We start from the raw sequence: 18,080 nt of genomic DNA on the forward strand, positions 1-18,080 counted from the left end.
TTGCTTTGATCCCAAAGAAGATTGACTCAATGGAGATGAAAGACTTTCGACCGATTTCGTGTTGTAATGTCTTATACAAGGTTGTTTCAAAGATTTTGGCTAACAGATTGAAGCGGGTGTTACCAAGAATTGTTAGTGAGAATCAGTCCGCCTTTGTCAAAGGGAGATTGCTTATGGAGAATGTGCTTTTGGCTTCTGAATTGGTGAGAGATTATCATAAGCTTTCAGTTTCTTCAAGGTGTGTGATGAAAATTGACATTTCAAAAGCGTTTGACTCGGTTCAGTGGGATTTTGTTCTTAAGGGGTTGGAGGTTTTGGGTTTCCCGAGTAAATTTGTGCACTGGATCCGCTTGTGTATCACGAGTCCTTCTTTCTCAGTTCAGGTAAACGGAGACTTAGCTGGCTACTTCCAAAGTGCAAGGGGATTGAGACAGGGTTGCTCACTATCTCCCTATCTCTTTGTGCTTTGTATGAATATCTTGTCAAAGAAGATAGACAAAGCGGCTACTGAGAGGAAGTTCAAGTTTCATCCCAGGTGTCATTCTCTCTCGTTGACTCACCTATGTTTCGCTGATGATTTGATGGTGTTTGTGGAGGGTTCTAAAGATTCGATTGAAGGTGCATTGGCAGTGTTTGATGAGTTTGCTGCTTGGTCAGGATTGAAAATCAGTTTGGAGAAATCAACTATCTACATGGCGGGGGTTCCGGTGGAGGAGAAGAGTCGTATATTATCAGATTTCCCTTTCGCTGTAGGGGATTTGCCAGTAAGATACTTAGGGTTACCCTTAATGTCTCAGGCAATGAGAAGTCAGGATTATCAGCCGCTTGTGGAGAAGATAAGAGGGCGAATTAACACTTGGACCACAAGGTTTCTCTCTTATGCAGGAAGACTTATGCTGATTAAATCTGTTCTAATGAGTATTGTGAACTTCTGGTCTGCTGCTTTCCGTCTTCCGGGGCAGTGCATTAAAGAAATTGAACAGCTTTGTTCCGCTTTCCTGTGGTCGGGGCCTAGTCTTAAGACGACGGGGGCGAAAGTGGCTTGGAGGGATGTTTGTAAGGAGAGGGAGGAAGGTGGTTTGGGTATACGAGCGTTAAAGGATGTTAATAAAGTTAGTAGTTTGAAGCTTATCTGGAGGTTATTGACTGGAGATTCTTTGTGGAGTAAGTGGATTAAAACTAACATCTTGAAGGATAAGAGTTTCTGGGAAGTAAAAATAAATTCTCAGTGTGGGTCTTGGATGTGGAGAAAGTTATTGAAACTAAGGGAGGTAGCTAAAAGTTTCTATAGAAAGGAAATAGGAAATGGGCGCCACACTTCTTTCTGGTTTGAGAGATGGTCGGAGAAAGGAGTTCTGTTTGATATTCTTGGAGCTAGAGGGTACATTGATATGGGTATTAGAAGAGAAGCCACAGTTGAGGAGGCAATGTTCTGCTTTCAGCGAAGAAGGAGGCACAGAGTGGTGATTTTAAATGAGATTGAGGAAGAGTTGAGGGAAATAAAGGACAGAGTGTGTATTGACATGGAGGATATTAGTCAGTGGAGAAGAGAGTCAGGTTACAAGAATGTTTTCTCGACTCGTGAGACTTGGAAGCAGATTAGAGAGGAGAAGGAGAAATGTACTTGGACGCAGGGTGTCTGGTTCTCTCAGGCGACCCCCAAATTTGCTTTCATGACTTGGTTGGCTTGTTTAAACAGACTCTCTACGATGGATAGGACTGCAAAATGGAGTCAGGGTGTGGACACTATATGTGTGCTCTGCAAGAGTGCTGATGAAGATAGAGACCATTTGTTTTTTGCGTGTTCTTATTCTTCTCAAGTTTGGGAAAATTTGGCTAGAGGAATCATGGGGGATTCTTACACAAACTTATGGTCATCTATAATTCCCTTGTTAACTGTGAGAGGTATGGAAAGGAGGAAGAGTTTCTGTCTCAGGTATGCATTTCAAGTAACAGTGTATGCATTGTGGAGAGAAAGAAACAGAGTTAAGCATGGAGAGAAGTTGATGCCTTGGACAGTTTTGAGGAAAATTCTTGACAAGGGGGTGAGGAACAAGCTGAGTATTTTACAAGCTAATAGAGTTAACGGGATGGAGAGGGGTTTGCAAACCTGGTTTGGAGCTAGGGATTGAAGTTTTTTTTAACAAAATTTGAAGTATAGGAATCACAAGTTTGTATAGCCTAAAGGTTGCACTAGATGTATAAAGGTCTTTTTTGATGAATAAAATTTAACATTCATTAAAAAAAAAAAAAAAAAAAAAAAAAAAAAATCAAGTCATTGTCCAGGCATTTTTCACTATCTTACAACAAATGCATGAGAAGATTTCTATGAATACATAACAAATCTTAGAGTCATTCACAATTATATCAAAACGGATCTTCAAGATATTCAAGATCCTTCTCTGAAACAGACTAAAGTGATCTCTGCTTATACCTCAATCGAATCATTTGAAGTACAAATCACTAATCCAGCTTTTGCAAGCTCATTCAGATTTTTAGCAACTTTTTTTTATTTGTGGATCCATTGTCCTTGCTCTTTTCTGGCATTTTATTTTTTTTGTCATTAAAGAAAATCATTTCAATGTTCGCGTCCGAAGACTAAGGAAAATAAAAATAGAACAATTTGCAACCAATAGGTGCGAAACAGAGATAAAGCTCCTAAATAAATCCAAGGAGAAAAGGTAAGGGCTGATATACTGCGATTCTGCGAACGTCATCACCAAACGGTGTGTCTTGGTCACAGCAAGAGCCGAACTGGATAAGAGGTGGCTAAAGCTTCTCGTTAATGTGAAAAGATTCGGTTTAAGTAAATAATAATGCAAACCACTTATGATGGTGGTCTAATAGGATTCAATGCCGGTTCGGTTTTCTTTAATGTTCGGTCTGTTTGTATCAGTTAGGGGTTTACTACAAATGTTTATTTTTAGCTGAAAAGAACTTCTGTGAGTTGGTTTTTATTGGTATGGTTAGGTTGATTAACGAGAAATACGATAGATTTATTTTTGTTTATTTTTACTAGAGCCGGGGTCCGCGCTTCGCGCGGATAATATATTTTATTAAAGTAAATTTTTATATTTTTGTAGTTTTAAATATCAGATATTGGAAGTTAAGTTTTGTTCGTTGTTGAATTAATCATAGAGCTTTTGTTTGAATGCGATGCGGTGATCAGTTTTTGTTTTCTAAACAATAGTAAGTTTGAAAAATATATGGTTGTTTGCATTGAAGTGTAAATTTTAAAACAGTTGACTGGTGTCGGTTTCCGTCTTGTGGTTTGATCCCATGTGGAGGTATGCCATCAGGCTTAGGATAGCAGTTTATTCCTCTTTTGAAAGCGTTGTATGACATCTATGTCGTTGTCAAAATAAAAGCGCGATTCTGGTGTGGTTGTGAGTGATAGTTTCTCTGAAAAGTGAAATATATGTAAGCATTTAGTTAGACATAAACTTTATGTTTAGTTGATTACCTTCATGTAATCTTGGAATGATACTTGTGATGATTACGATTTGGTTTTTCCTGGTAGATATGTGATTTAACTCCCTGAAATTAGCCGCCTCATTGTCCCATATAGTTAGACGGACCAATTTGGATCTACAAAAAATTATTGTATTATATATTTATTGCTTAACGCAATCCAATGATGATTTTTGTATATGTGTTGTGGTTATATAAATCACTTCTTTGGATGAGGCATATGCGGTCAAAAACATCGGTGGGAATAATTTGTTTTTAGCGACAAAAATAGAGAATTTATTTGACTGTGTGATAGGTATGGGTTTTTTTTTTTTGACCTGGGAGGAAGTTGGTTGCACTGGCTAATCTGATCAACTGGGAATAGCGTTGGGGCTGGAAATTGTATGAAGGAATCGGTGGAATGTTTTCTTGAATCAGTGTTATAATTGTTGTCTCATTGATATTGATTATGTATGGTTGAACAGTAAGCATGTACCGTCAGTTATTGGGAAGAAGATTAAAATATCTAATGTGATAAATTTTTCCTTCCTCGAACCGTTGGTACATTGTGTCAGACGTAGAAATAGGCATCCACCCTTCCATTTTTTGTTCCTGTTGAGTGGTTAAAAGCAATTATTTGAAATGTTGTTGGAATAATTAAAAGTAAGTATTTTTTTAGACAAACCTAGATGTCAAGATAAATAAAAGTTGTTTCTAGGAAAGCATTTTTATTTGTGTGATTTGTGATGGGCTACATCATAATGATTCTAGCGATAATTGGTTGCGGTCCGAGGTTGTCGCTCCACTTGTTGTGAACTTCGGCTAGAATTACAAAAAGATAAATTAAAAACAAAAATAGAGAAAAATTACAATTAAAAAATCATCTAAAAGAATTATTTAAAAAATGTATTTTGAAAACATATAATATAAGACTATTACTTAATTATTTTTTTAATGTTTTTTTTAATATATTTTAATTAAATTTTATATATCTAGGGTATAAGAGTCATTTTACCTATTAAATGAAACATTTTGGTCATTCTATCAAAACTTTCCTTCTTTATCACAATTTGTTTTTGGTTTGTTTTTAAAACATATTATTAACAAATAAAATTAAATAATATATGGAAATAAAATTTCGGTTGTATAGGGTTTTTCAAATTTTTGGTGGTGCTGAAAAATAATTGGTCATTGTTACTTTAATCGTTTTAAAATATAAAGTAAGTTTTAAAATATAAAGTAAGTTTTAAAATAAAATTAATATATGTTTTTTTGTATGGTTTAAAACTAATAAGATGTAAATGATGAAGAATATATTAAAAGTATATATATATATATAACCAAATTTATGATAAACATGGTCAAACAGTTCATAATTTGTATGTTAAATTAAAAAACATCTTCTAGATAAAAAGAAAATCTACATTTGTATTTGTGCATTAAATGAAAAAGGGAAATAATATGAAAAGCTTCTTTGCAAACAATAGAGTGCATTAACAACTTGTATATTTTGTTTATTAGAGTTTTGGATAAATAATTAATATTTCAATAATAATAATGTTTTCATTCAAAAATGATAATATTTAAGTTGAAGATGAGATGAAGAGGAAGAGAATCACGATGAGATGGAGTCGGTGATAGGGCTAGGGTGAGGATGAGTGATCTTTAGTTTTTAGAGAATTATATGTTTTAGGGTTTTTAGTATTAATGGGTTAGGGATTATGTTTTAGGACCTTTAGTATATGAGTAATAATGAGTTAGGGCCTTTAGTATCTGAGTAATAATGAGCTGTTAAAATGGAATGTGGAGAATAGTGTAAATGAGCTCCGAAATTTAGTAATAATGGGCTGCGAAAGTTGGTCTTTCAAGTCCAGTCTGGAATGACATGGCAGATTAGTCGGTTCTCAATTTTTTTGTCCATGTGGCACCTTTAAAAATGCTCCAATTTAGTTGCTTTTATATAGTGGGATATAGCAATAACTACTATCACATCGTGATGCTCACAGATTAACAAGAAACCATAAAACTAATTTTAATTCATGGTTTGATTATTTTTACCTGTTTTTCTCTATAAAATATATCTAACTCAAACTACTTACAATGCATTTTGTAATGCTGATATTTATGTTCCAACCACCATAAATTAATTCTATTAGCAACCAACGGAAAGGTGCATTTGATCTAATTTTGTTTCAGTTTATTTTTAAGATAATTATTCAACATATATCATGCATGAGTCACTGACATTATCACATAAGTAGCAGAAGAAATGGATTAAATAATTTAAAGCAGAGACACATTTTGTGATTCGAATTAATGTACACTTGAGACGTCAAACGGTTGATGAAAATTTTGATAAAATTAAATTGGTAGTAAGCGGTAGTTGACATTTAATTCAATTTACAAAGCAAATATTTATATTAATATGACTGCGAATTCCAAATAAAACAATAAATCACATGGAAAAGATTTGTGAAATCTTCTGGCGGTGCACTAGAAATGCAGGAACATGACTGTCTTTAGTTGTAAAATACTACAAGAACTAACATTGCATTTAATTTTATCTGTTTAAAAATTGATAGTATTTTTATCCATTGAGTATGTCAACGCTTAAGTCATATGTAATTTAGTTAGTAAGCCAACGTCGATTCCATGCGGTCACCTTCGAGTTGACTTCCATTATACAACTATTTTATGTAAATCAAATCATTGACAAGTAATCTTATGTCAAACCGCCCTTTCTAACATATATTATTATTATATCATCATTTGAAACGAATATTCTTTCCTACAAAACGCCTCTTCAAATGTGGATGAGATTCTGATAGTATATGATTCATAATATCACAATCTGTTCCTGCTGATTCTTAATATTTGAAGTATATCATATCTTTGAGTGTTACGTTAAAACAACTTGGAAATTCCAAGTAAGAGCATGATTAACCCGAATTTTTAATTTGGAATTCTTAGTTCATGACACTTTTTTACTTTTTTTACATTTTTCGGCTAAGAACCGGCACTTATATTTCTTATTTAAGAGTCGGTTCTTAGTTTTTCTTAGTTAAAAGCTAAGAAACAGTTCTTAACCGAACCTAAGAACTCCATCCTAAGAACCTGGATTAATCATGGTTTAAAAATCATGCTGGCTTAACTAAAAACTAAAACATAACTACTAATTCATGGTTACTTTTATGACACAGACAAAAGTTAAGATTCAAATGTTTCTACTGTGATTTCAATCATAATTAATTATTATTGATGTTGTAAACTGTAAAAATAAACAGTATGTTAATTAGTCTGATATATTATATTATGAAAAAGGAAAGATAACATGTATGATTTATGATTTCTGTTATGAAAAAAGAAAGATAACATATACTGTATGATTTATGAAATGGTTTGTGAAACAATTGGAATATTTTCTTATGAAAATGTTTAAATTAACACTAATTCATCGATTAATTACTAGACTAACACCAATAAAAGCTTACTAAATATCCAATGTTTTTGGTTAAATACATAATATCCAATAAAATAAGAAATAAACCAGTAATACAATAACGAGTTTGTCTGTGTCATAATTAATTTTCTCTATTGTTGGTAACACTCACAATAGAGGAACTATATCTGGAAATATTACTTGTCATTTATCACTCAAATATTATTAGGCCGTTGCTTCGTTTAGAAGTTATATAGTATGAGTTAAGATTAAACATTCGCAAGCAATTAGCTTGTAAACTTTCCAATAAACCAAGTTGCAGAATAAAAATGTAAGAACAACCATATTTTGGGAAACACTCAAAACACTAATGAGGAAATTTATTGAGGAGACAAGATATCATCTTGAGGTTTGAGAGATGAGGATTCGGGTAGGCTAAGAAAATCCCAGAAGACATGGAAAACTCTCGTGCTTCGATACCTCCCGAGTCCCAGTTCCAAATTACATTTGACAATTAAAACATTAAACTATCATAGAATACTCCATATATATATATATGTCATATTCTACATATAATAATTCATGTCATAAGGGAAACTGTTTTAGAAAGAATTTAAAAGTCAAGATCGTTGACCTTTTAATGGCCTATATAAACACATCATAGTTTCAACATTCAACAGAGAGAAAAACATTGAGACTATAGAGAGAGAAGGAGAAACAAAAGTAAAAGAGACATGAGGAGTGACATGGCACGTCTCAGGTGTGGGAAGACGATTCCATTGCTCGGAATGGGAACTTATTGTCCTAAAAAAAATCAAGAGAGCACCATCTCAGCCGTCCATCAAGCCATCAAGGTTCATATTTCTCTCTTCTAAAATAATTTCATGTCTTTACTTTTAATTACAAAAAAGTTTACCAAATTATCTTGTAATATAGTGTGTTTTTTTTTCTTGTATATCACTTTCTATACCATCCCTTAGTATAGTAGTTATCACTTGACGACCAAATATGATTAAATTTTATAGTAGTATAAAATCATAACTTGTTATACAAATTATCTACAAGTATGAAATATAAAATAAATTAGAAAAACCAAAATACAGAAATGTTAGCTATTCCAATTTCAATAAAGAGTTTGTTAAGAACGTTGTTGTAACTTCTGATGTCTCATAAGCTTACTTGGAATGGTGGCAGATAGGGTATAGACATTTTGACACGGCAAAGATATATGGATCAGAAGAAGCTCTAGGAACTGCATTGGGTCAAGCTATCTCTTGTGGATCTGTCCAAAGAGAAGATATCTTTGTCACTTCAAAGTTATGGTCTAGCGATCACCATGACCCAATCTCTGCCCTCACACAAACTCTTAAGTGAGTTTCTCTGGACAAACACAAACACTCTCCTACAATACTATGAAGTTCGACATATCAATCTCATGACCATATTGTTTCTGACTTTATAGGACAATGGGGCTAGAATATCTAGACAGTTACTTGGTGCATTGGCCAATAAAGCTAAAACCAGGAGTGAGTGAGCCTGTCCCTAAGGAAGACGAGTTTGAGAAAGATTTGGGGATTGAAGAAACATGGCAAGGCATGGAGAGATGCTTAGAGATGGGTTTGTGTAGATCCATTGGTGTTAGCAACTTCTCTTCTAAAAAGATCTATGATCTCCTCGATTTTGCTTCTGTTTCTCCTTCAGTTAACCAGGTTTGTATGCAACGCTTTACAGAATTCTTGCTTCCTTTTAGCTAAATTGGGTAAACTAAGATTTTGTGTTATGTATAGGTGGAGATGCATCCATTGTGGAGACAAAGCAAACTAAGGGAAGTGTGTGAAGAGAACAAGATCCATGTAAGTGGATACTCACCACTTGGTGCGCCAGGGAATTGTTGGGGGTCAACAGCTGTGATTGAACATCCTGTAATCAAATCCATTGCCCTCAGGCATAATGCCACCCCAGCTCAGGTAACTCAAAAAGTAAATATATAACTTGCTTTGGGGTTCTTTACCTTTTTTCTAAGAGCCATATCTAATTTATATCTAAACATGAAGGTGGCTTTAAGGTGGGGAATGTCAAAAGGGGCAAGTGTGATAGTGAAGAGTTTTAATGGAGCAAGAATGAGAGAAAACAAGAGAGCCTTAGAGATTAAATTGGATGATCAAGACTTGTTACTTATCGACCAATTGGAGGAGTGGAAGCTCATGAGAGGAGATTTCCTTGTTAATCAAACCACAAGCCCTTACAAATCCATTGAACAACTTTGGGACAATGAGATATAATTGATTAGGGCTTCACATTATTCCATCCAAAATGTAATTTCGTCTTCATATCTGTTGATTATGATCATCCTTTTTCCTTTGGTATATAAAGTTTTTACAACATGATTGTTCTATAATATATCCTTAAAAGATAAAACTTATGTAACTTAGTAAAAGCTCTGCTGTTGTGTCACAAATACAATTATACATTGATGCATCCAGATTCTTGTAAACATAAGAACTACTATACGAGTATTTAAGACTGAAATTTGTATTTTGTTTTATTTGCAAACCTAGTTTCATTTTTAGTAATTCAACAATAGATGACATGGTGGTACTAGAAATATATTTTGTTTCGTTCTTTCGAAGATTGATAAAAATGAACTTACATGGCATAATCGAAAAATAGAAAATGTGGCTTTTCTATGGAAAGATAGCCACGAAGAGAGATCTTCAGATCTAGAAAATCTTCCAAAAACACTGTGTGCTGTTTTTAATCTTCCAAAACAACATGGCGTCGGCTAATATTTTTGTTTTGATAATTAAAAATTTAAAACTCATCATTTTCATTATGTCTAAATTCCAAACGACATACATTACTTTAAGCCGAGTGGAGTGACTATCGAGGTGAATTGATGTGTATCTTTTTAATTGAAGATTTTGTTGCAAACAAATAAAGAATTAGGTTTTTTTACAAAACATCCAAAAACAAAAAACAAATTCGATGAAAGAGTGTAATTATAAAGAAGTTTGTTTTAGAGCTCATCTCATATCATTCTTAATATATTGCAAATCTCTGTCTTAGTGACGACAACGTATTCTCTTTAACTTGCACATAGAAATTTTTAACTGAGAAAGGATGTCGAAGAGATGAACAGTAGATTTGATCTGCTCAAAGTATCGGTGCAGCAGGTTAATATGTGGTGGTTTTTGTGTTTAGTTATTCCAGAATTGAATAAAAAATGATATCCTTTCCATTGATCATTCTTTCACTGAATAAATCTTTTACTTAGTTGCTACATTTTCTCAGTAGTTTTCGTATCAGCAGCACACTTTTTGTTTGTCTATATCTTGTATAAGTCGAGAGTCTGGATGCTATGTCCTTAAAAGTTCATATGTAATAGACGTATAGTAATTCTATGTAGAGCAGTTTTTAAGCGTTATAAATTACAATATTGATCACTAACACATGTATTAAAGATAATATTTTGTTTTCTATGCTGTCTATATCTCATTTCTAGTTGTACTATTCTTTCTAGTAAATTGTCTATTTTCCCATTTCTAATTTACAGGGTATAGTGTACCGTCATTCTTAAAAGTGAAACACAAATAGACAACTAATGTAAGGTAAACCATATGTTTCAGTTCGTGACATTGAGGTGCAGGCCTCATCTACTACGATTGCATCTTCGTAGAGACTAACAAACCATGAGTAATCTGATATAAACACTCGGCAACAAGTCCGACGAATCATCTCTTTCCATAGGAAGAGGGAATGGTGGTAACGTACTCTCTGTACTGGGCTTTAAGGAGCCAGATAATGGGTTAACCATAATCAACTTCTTAGTGGGCCCTGATCCAACCGTTTGAAGGAATTTGGTGGACGACATCCAACCAAGCAAACCGCAAAATGACGAGATAGGCTGCCGGTGGAGAGATAGAAGACAAACGTCATTGAGAAGCTGCCTTCACCGGAGTACGCAAAGATCTAACGAAGAAAAACATGAACACTGATAGCAAAGTAGATTTTGTCGGGACAGAGGCCTCGGAATCCCGGATCTGGTCGGCGAGTCGAGAGTGGATTTCCACGGACAAAGAACGCCTTATCGATAGTAGCTGAGGTGGTTGGTGTTGCAGTTGAAGGGTGTGGAGTCGTGGAAAGAGGTCTTCAAAACGGAGGTGACCGTAGATCGAGATGGAGATGAAGCCAAACTTGATGGAGCAAAGATATAAAAAGACCAGGTGACAAAGCCTTCCAGGAATCCCCGGAGAAGCAATCTGTTCCGGTGGTGATGAGCCCAGCATCCGCAGCCAAAGCAGTCTCCGCCATTGACGATACAGTACGAGTCCGTACCAAAACAGAAAGCAAAAGAGAAGAGGTGGCCTTGCTAGAACAAAGAAGAGAAGAGGAGGAGAAAGGACGACGCCGGCATCGACAAACGCTTTTAGATCTGTTCTCTCGAAAATTGTGTCAGAGAGGAAACTAGGGTTTTCAACTTTGGCTTTTTCTAGCCTAGTTTGGGTTCGAAGTCCACTCATCTAAAGTTCTCTTCTAGTTCACTTCAATTTTCACTATTTTCTTCCAATATCATGTCTCTTTTTCTACTAAAATAATTCATCAATTATCTGCTAATTGAATCATAATTTGGTTATACTATGATTTTCTAGAGAAAGGGACAAACTGCTTTGCAACAAAGTGAAATTATGAAAAGGCAAAACAAAACAAAACAAAAAGAAGAAAAAGCAACTTAACATGCTCTTTACTTTCATCCCCAACAAATACTGCCCACACTTTATAGTACTAAATTGAAATAACAAAAGGTTTAGGATATCACAGTTGTGGCCAATACTCGTTGGGTTGTCCGAAATATCTATTAGATACCAGACCCCTAGTTCAGAAAGAAATAATTTTGGAAAACAATGTGCGCCATCCTTTCCAGCGTAAATATTCAAAAAAAGATAACGAATGAAATAAGAAAGATATGATATGAACTTTCTCAACATTAGTTTCAGACTGTGTCGTCGAGGGAAACAGATTGTCTATTTTTCTTCGTTTTAGTTTAAAAACAATATATCCAAAGAAAAATACTACGTACATGCACTAACACAAAACAAAATATATGAACATTATACACGAGGTTCATTTTTTTTGTGCACCATACACGAGGTTCTTAAGCAATGTAAATTCCCTAATATTCACCATAGTTTCTTGCTTTTTGTTTAGCTTGTTTCCAAATTCAACAAAAACAAAATCGCATTGTCTTGAGCTTGTGCTGTCTTTTCGTGCCCACATTCAAACTCACAATAGTTACGAATTGCATAAAAGAGGTAAAATTCATGAAACGTCACTTTTAGTCATTATCTGATCTTATCTTGTTTCTATTTATCCACTCATGTGTAAAGTGATGTCTACCTCATGTATATATTTTGCAACAGTCTTTTACATTTCTACTGTTTATCCCTATCAAATTATCGAATAGAATGCAAACAACAGTCAAAACGAACTTCTCTCACCGTTATTTATTCGTACAACAACAATCAAACTTAAACAGAACTAGAAATTTAAAAGTAATGATACAAAAATGTTTAAGCCTATGAATACAAAGTCAATCAGCAAGAAAAAGAAACTGTAAGCCACATCTACACATAAAGGTCTATATATAGTATGCATAGGATCACAGCCGTTCATGGAAATTGGCTGATCTTGATAACGCAGCTGGATTCGCACAGAGAACTAGAGAAGTCTCAGTTTCTTCTTTGCTAATCTTAACCTCTTTCTTCGAATCAAACCCTTTGAACATAACTTCGTTCTTGATCCCAAGTGTTGTCCATATAGAACTCTTTGCAGCTTCATTAGGATCATCAACTCTTAAAGTCTTAGGGACCAATACAGACCCATAACTCTGTTTTGGCATGATCGTCTCATCTTCATCTCTTGAATGCTTACCAAGAGTAGAATTAGGACTTGAATTAGGCGAAGAAGACAACATTGGAACGTTCCAATAAGGGTAAACCGGGTAAAACCCGGGATTCCACATGTATGGCCACGAATGCATTAACCTATTATCTGAGACCTTTTGATCATCCCCATGGGTGAAATTAAGAACCGGGCCATCTGTTTCAGAGATGGTGGCGTGCTGGTAGTTATGGGAAGAAGATGATGAGTTGTTCTTGTTCTTGCGTCGTCCGGCTCCGACAGGGACACTTCTCATGGTCCCACCAGAGGTCCAGTATCTTTGACAAGCTTTGCAGAAATGGCGAGGTTGGTTTACGTTGTAGTTGTTATAGTAACAAAACTTTGTTTCCATACTATTGCATCTTGGACAGGGAATAATCTTGGTAGGTTTCTTTAATGTTTTGTCTTTCTCCACTTGATCAGTTAATGTCTCCTTTTGGTTCTGAGCCACGAGAATGGGATCGGACTGTTAGAGACGTATGAATAAAAGAATAACTTTTGAAAGCATAATAATAAAAGCCGAGAACAAAAAAATATAAGTTATAAAAGGCAGAAATTAACTAAAAATCATATATATTGCTATGAGTATCTCAAGAAGAAGGTTTTTGTTGGAGAAAAAATGTCTTTTGATAACATGCTTTACCAAAAACCTAAATTCTTTGTCTAACTTTTATTGATTTAATTAAAAGAAAAGCAATCGTTTTAATATTATTTTATGGAGAAACGAATTTGCTTTTTCGTTTCTTGAAAAGTCACTTAACAAAATAATAATACTACAACCTCAAGTTTACCAAAAACTTGGAAGCCGGGAACAGACATGTTTTGCCTTAAGAACTATCTTCAAAACACGATTTTACTCATTCGTCTAACTTTGAATATAAAACCTTGAAGTTTGCCTTTAACGAAAAAATGAACAAAAACATAGAAATCCCCTTTTCAGTTTAACATACAGAATCAAAACCATGTTTTCGTCGATCCATCTCAGTAACAAAGCAAGAATTAATACCTTTTCTGCCGATATTCCATCTTCTTCAGCCTCAAGAACCGTTGAAAGATGAATTTTCATGCCGAAGAGCTTAATCTCTTGATCTTTACTTTCCTGCATTATTTTCTTTTTTTTGTTTGTTCAGGTGAGGGTCTCGTTGTTTCGGTAAATCGTGAGATTTGAGATTTAGATACATTTTAACAAGTGAAATGGATAACACGTCAGCATTTTGTTCCATTTTCAGCCACAAGTGTATGTGGCCTCTGATATTTTACTTTTTCTCCCAAACCTCTCCTGACTGGATGGGTTCTCGGATCGGGTTTTGGTGTCCATGGCATATAATGTCTTTTAGTTTATTCCTTTATTAAGAAAAGTTTTTTCTTTCGGTCAACTTTTAATTTGCTAAGAAATGTTCACTATACCTTTCGTTGAACAAACAAAGGACAAATAATATATGTAACTAATTCTTGAAAGAAAAAAGGCTAAGATCTTAAGTTCTAGACACGGTAAGAAAGAACATAACGGCAACCATTATGTACCATTGAAAAGCAATTTTTTTTTGAAGATTAAATATTACAACTTCTGAATTTGGGCAAGCAAATGTTTACTTTTCAGCTGTCATCATAAAACCAAACCTAGTAAAGAAAGGCTACACATTACGAACCATTTCAATTAGTAGATTTGTTTGAAACACACACAACTAAAGGTTTTCTTTTATTTTTAATTAGAATATTTAGCAAATTATTAAAGTCTTAATCACATTTTGGTTCTACCCCAACCAAAATCAATCGGGCATTGTTAAGTTGAATGGAGTATAAATTATATATATAACCAATACACGTTTAGCAAAATCAAAGATATTCTGCCATTTCTCTTTAGACCTTTTTGGCTAAACAGAACTTTGACATAATAAATATATGAACAGTTATATACACACACATTTATGAATTGGAATAACATACCAAAATACAAACAATTTATGTAAAATGTTAAGAAACTTTTGGGTAGGTAAATGTCAGCATCGGGGGGATGGCTTTGGTGCAGCTCACACGAGAGTTGTTTTCTTAGTTTATCCGTGTAAGGTTTTTATAGGCACGCATAAAGATAAAAAATCATTCATTTGAAAACGATATAAACTTGATTTTTGGAAAAAGACTATACGTTTCTTTTCTTAGTTGGAATATTTTATCAAAGATTATATAAACAAAGCTAGCTGAATCTTTGTGAATATTTATACAAACGCAACGTTTAAATAAAAGAACCATGCCAAATCCATATTTTGTGGAGTATTCTTTACTGAGAGCTCAATTATCGTAAAACACGACAAAAAATAGGAAAGATTTATTTTCCAAATTTAATAAAATATTTATCAACAAAAAAAAACTAATTCAATACCATAAAGTATGAACGAATTTCAGGTTGTACGTTAAGATAGAGGTCAGATAATGTCAGATGCCGCATATTTTTTTCCCGCATTCTCATTGGCTATAACTGAAAATGTCTTTTGAGGTCTCTGCCACATTAGAATCGAATCAGCTTACCCCGGGATCTAAACCAAACTGTCTTTCCCACGTCAGATTCTATTGTGGGTCCCGCGAATCACCTGTAAACCACTTTGTTACTTGTTAGATCAGGTAGATTTTTACAATCTAATTCGAAGTACATACTACTACTTGTGAAAACGACATAGCTACGGAGGAGAAGAGATGTTGAAGTAAGAAAACGAATACTATAAAAAGCCCAATAAACTTTGGTTGATATACTATGTAGTGAACATAGAGACAAGCTGTTGCTAGTTGACAGAAAAAAAAAATGCTGCTGCTTCTAGTGTGATATATAAACCGACAATTCTTTTCCAATAAAATAACATTAGCATCCGACAAGACCATAACTTAATAAGTTTTTCAGCAACAGAACTCAACATGAAAGTTCCAAAATTTCGTTCTCTAGCAACAAGGCAACAAGAGTCATCAAGCAAATTCATCTTCTGAATCTCCCTCCTCTACCACCACCACGACCACCTCTTCTTCCACCACCACCACGACCTCCCCCACCATGTCCATTGCCGGTAGATCCAGGAGCCTTCATGTTTTCAGGCAAGGGGAGGATCTGATCAACGCACTTCCTGAAGCTGAAATCGTCTGCGGAGTCGTCTTCCCTAACAAGAAAGAAGCACCGGCTTTTCCACATGGGGTGGGTTCTAACTTGGAAGGCTTTGATCCCTCCCCCAATCTTCTTGTCAGGCTCAGAATGGCCCTTCTTGATCAGATCTAGCAAGACCATTTGCTCATACTGAAATGAACAGTCAAGAACATAAATCAGTCCAACAAGTTAGTTAGAAGCTCCAAAAGAAACAGCAACAACTGTCACTTCAATCTTCTATGATCCACCAAAAGACATTAAGACTTCATCATTCTAGGCACAATCCCACTATGAAACATAATGATGTGCATAACAACAAATAAAACACACTACATAATCCAACATCTACAATCATTATAAACAAACAATAATAAGAGACAAAACAAAGTTTCTAAATACAAACACTATCATATAACCGATTAAGAAACACAATTCTTTTGCAAATAACATTTGAGCAATAATCAAAACAACAACAGCTTCAGTTTAACTACAGAGTACTACTTTGAATAAATCTTCTTCCAAACAAATCGCATAACCCAATACATAAAAATTGAAACTTTACAGTTACAAAACCAAAGTAGAGTAACAACAACATGAGACATCATACCTTGTTAACATCGAGACCAGTTGGCCAAAAGTGCATAAACTTGGTAAAGTAGTCGAACATCGCCACAGAGCTACCGAACTCCTTCGGACCTAGCTTCACCAGACCGGTAGACTTCTCTTCTTCTCCCACCTTCTGCTTCTTCGGTTCGCCTCCGTCCTCTGTTTCCTCTGTCTGCTCTCTCTCACGCTTCTCAGAAGTCTCATCGGCTTTTGGAGCCGCGGCTTCGACTTCCATCTCTACTTTCGGGTCTGGGTTCGCTTCAGCCGACACGGTATTGACGATATCTTGTTGCTCCGCCATTGTCAAGCTTTCGTACGATTGCTAGGGTTTAAGGGCCTACTGGGTTAAGCGGCTTCTTTATATCGACATGATTGGTTTTCTATTGAAGCGAACCGGTTCGCTTCATTTTCTGAATTTATTATTTACTCCTTTACTTCTAATTTCACCGTAGTTAATAATGTAGAAGACTTTATATTTTGTCTTTGCCAAGGCCCTTCTATTTATTCTGCTGGAGTCAGTCAGTCCGCGCTACACATACATGGAATGTATTATATTTATATTTTTTATTATAAATACATCTATATTATTAAAAGAGAAGTATCCATTAAAAATACCTCTTAGTTTTTAAATTTAATTACACTTTCATGCCACTGAAAATTAAATTGAATTTCCTATTTTAATGCTTATCTTTTTCAGTTAGATTAATGTTGTTTCCTTAAATAAATTTGAGTTAAATGTAATTAAATCAACTTTAAAATATACCTATATTAACAAACTATTGAAACAAATATTAACAAACTATTGAAATAACCTAAACTACGAAAACAATTTAAAAGTTAGCTTCTACGCTTTTGGTCTTATAATACGCTTTTGTGGAAGCACCGTAGCCTATTGGTTAAGGTTTAAAGGCTTCTACACCTAGGTCTGGGGTTCGAATCCCAGACTATGCAATTTATTGCAGATTACAGGAAATCCAGGTTTCAAGTCCCAGAGAGAGCGGTTTATTAAACAATTATGCAGACTACAGAGGAAAGGCTTACAAGGGATCTTCAACATGGTGCAAGTAAATCTGGCCAGGCGTGGATCTTCATAGGACGGCTCAGGTGATGCAGCAGTTAGGCGTAGGTCTTCATAAGGCAGGTAGTATTATCGGTTGTCGAATCGTCTATGTAATATTTCCTATATCATAATTGTAAGACCGTAATAAATCAGCGTTATAAAAATACGTATACATTACCATATATAAGCAAATTAATGTTTATTACTATAACTTACCAATAAAATATTTTGCATATATATTAGACGTGATTCACTTATATTTTAACCTTCCTTATTATAAACTTTTCGGAATATTATCATCAATTTTTTTTTAATAAAAAAGGAATATCCAGCAATATCGATTTCATATTTTGAATATAAAATTAACTTTACTTTCATGATTTAGTTAAAATATATGGGTCAGTTTATATCCCGTCCAATTGGGTTTTTAGAATAGTTGTAACTCATTTTCAGTTTGACCC

The 18,080-nt window shown here is 34.5% G+C and overlaps 3 protein-coding genes across 3 annotated transcripts; 1 reads left to right on the forward strand and 2 right to left on the reverse strand.

The window, feature by feature from the left end:
- Positions 1-7,600: 7,600 nt before the first annotated feature.
- Positions 7,601-12,607, forward strand: LOC103874676 (NADPH-dependent aldo-keto reductase, chloroplastic). The gene is made up of 5 exons (XM_009153115.2): positions 7,601-7,743; positions 8,084-8,259; positions 8,352-8,598; positions 8,677-8,856; positions 8,944-12,607. Exons 1-5 carry the CDS (start codon positions 7,624-7,626, stop codon positions 9,169-9,171), a joined length of 951 nt encoding a protein of 316 aa, XP_009151363.2. The 5' UTR covers positions 7,601-7,623; the 3' UTR covers positions 9,172-12,607.
- Positions 12,398-15,292, reverse strand: LOC103874677 (cyclic dof factor 1). The gene is made up of 2 exons (XM_009153117.3): positions 13,833-15,292; positions 12,398-13,268 (listed from the first exon to the last, which is right to left on the reverse strand). The coding sequence occupies exons 1-2, from the start codon at positions 13,929-13,931 to the stop codon at positions 12,546-12,548; spliced, it is 822 nt and encodes a 273-aa protein (XP_009151365.2). The 5' UTR covers positions 13,932-15,292; the 3' UTR covers positions 12,398-12,545.
- A 344-nt stretch (positions 15,293-15,636) lies between these two features.
- Positions 15,637-16,990, reverse strand: LOC103874678 (protein EMBRYO DEFECTIVE 514). Its single transcript, XM_009153118.3, has 2 exons — positions 16,561-16,990; positions 15,637-16,103 (listed from the first exon to the last, which is right to left on the reverse strand). Exons 1-2 carry the CDS (start codon positions 16,858-16,860, stop codon positions 15,792-15,794), a joined length of 612 nt encoding a protein of 203 aa, XP_009151366.1. The 5' UTR covers positions 16,861-16,990; the 3' UTR covers positions 15,637-15,791.
- Between the last annotated feature and the right edge of the window lie 1,090 nt (positions 16,991-18,080).

Source organism: Brassica rapa, chromosome A06 (genome assembly GCF_000309985.2).
Source record: "Brassica rapa cultivar Chiifu-401-42 chromosome A06, CAAS_Brap_v3.01, whole genome shotgun sequence".
Classification (NCBI taxonomy): Eukaryota; Viridiplantae; Streptophyta; class Magnoliopsida; order Brassicales; family Brassicaceae; genus Brassica; species Brassica rapa.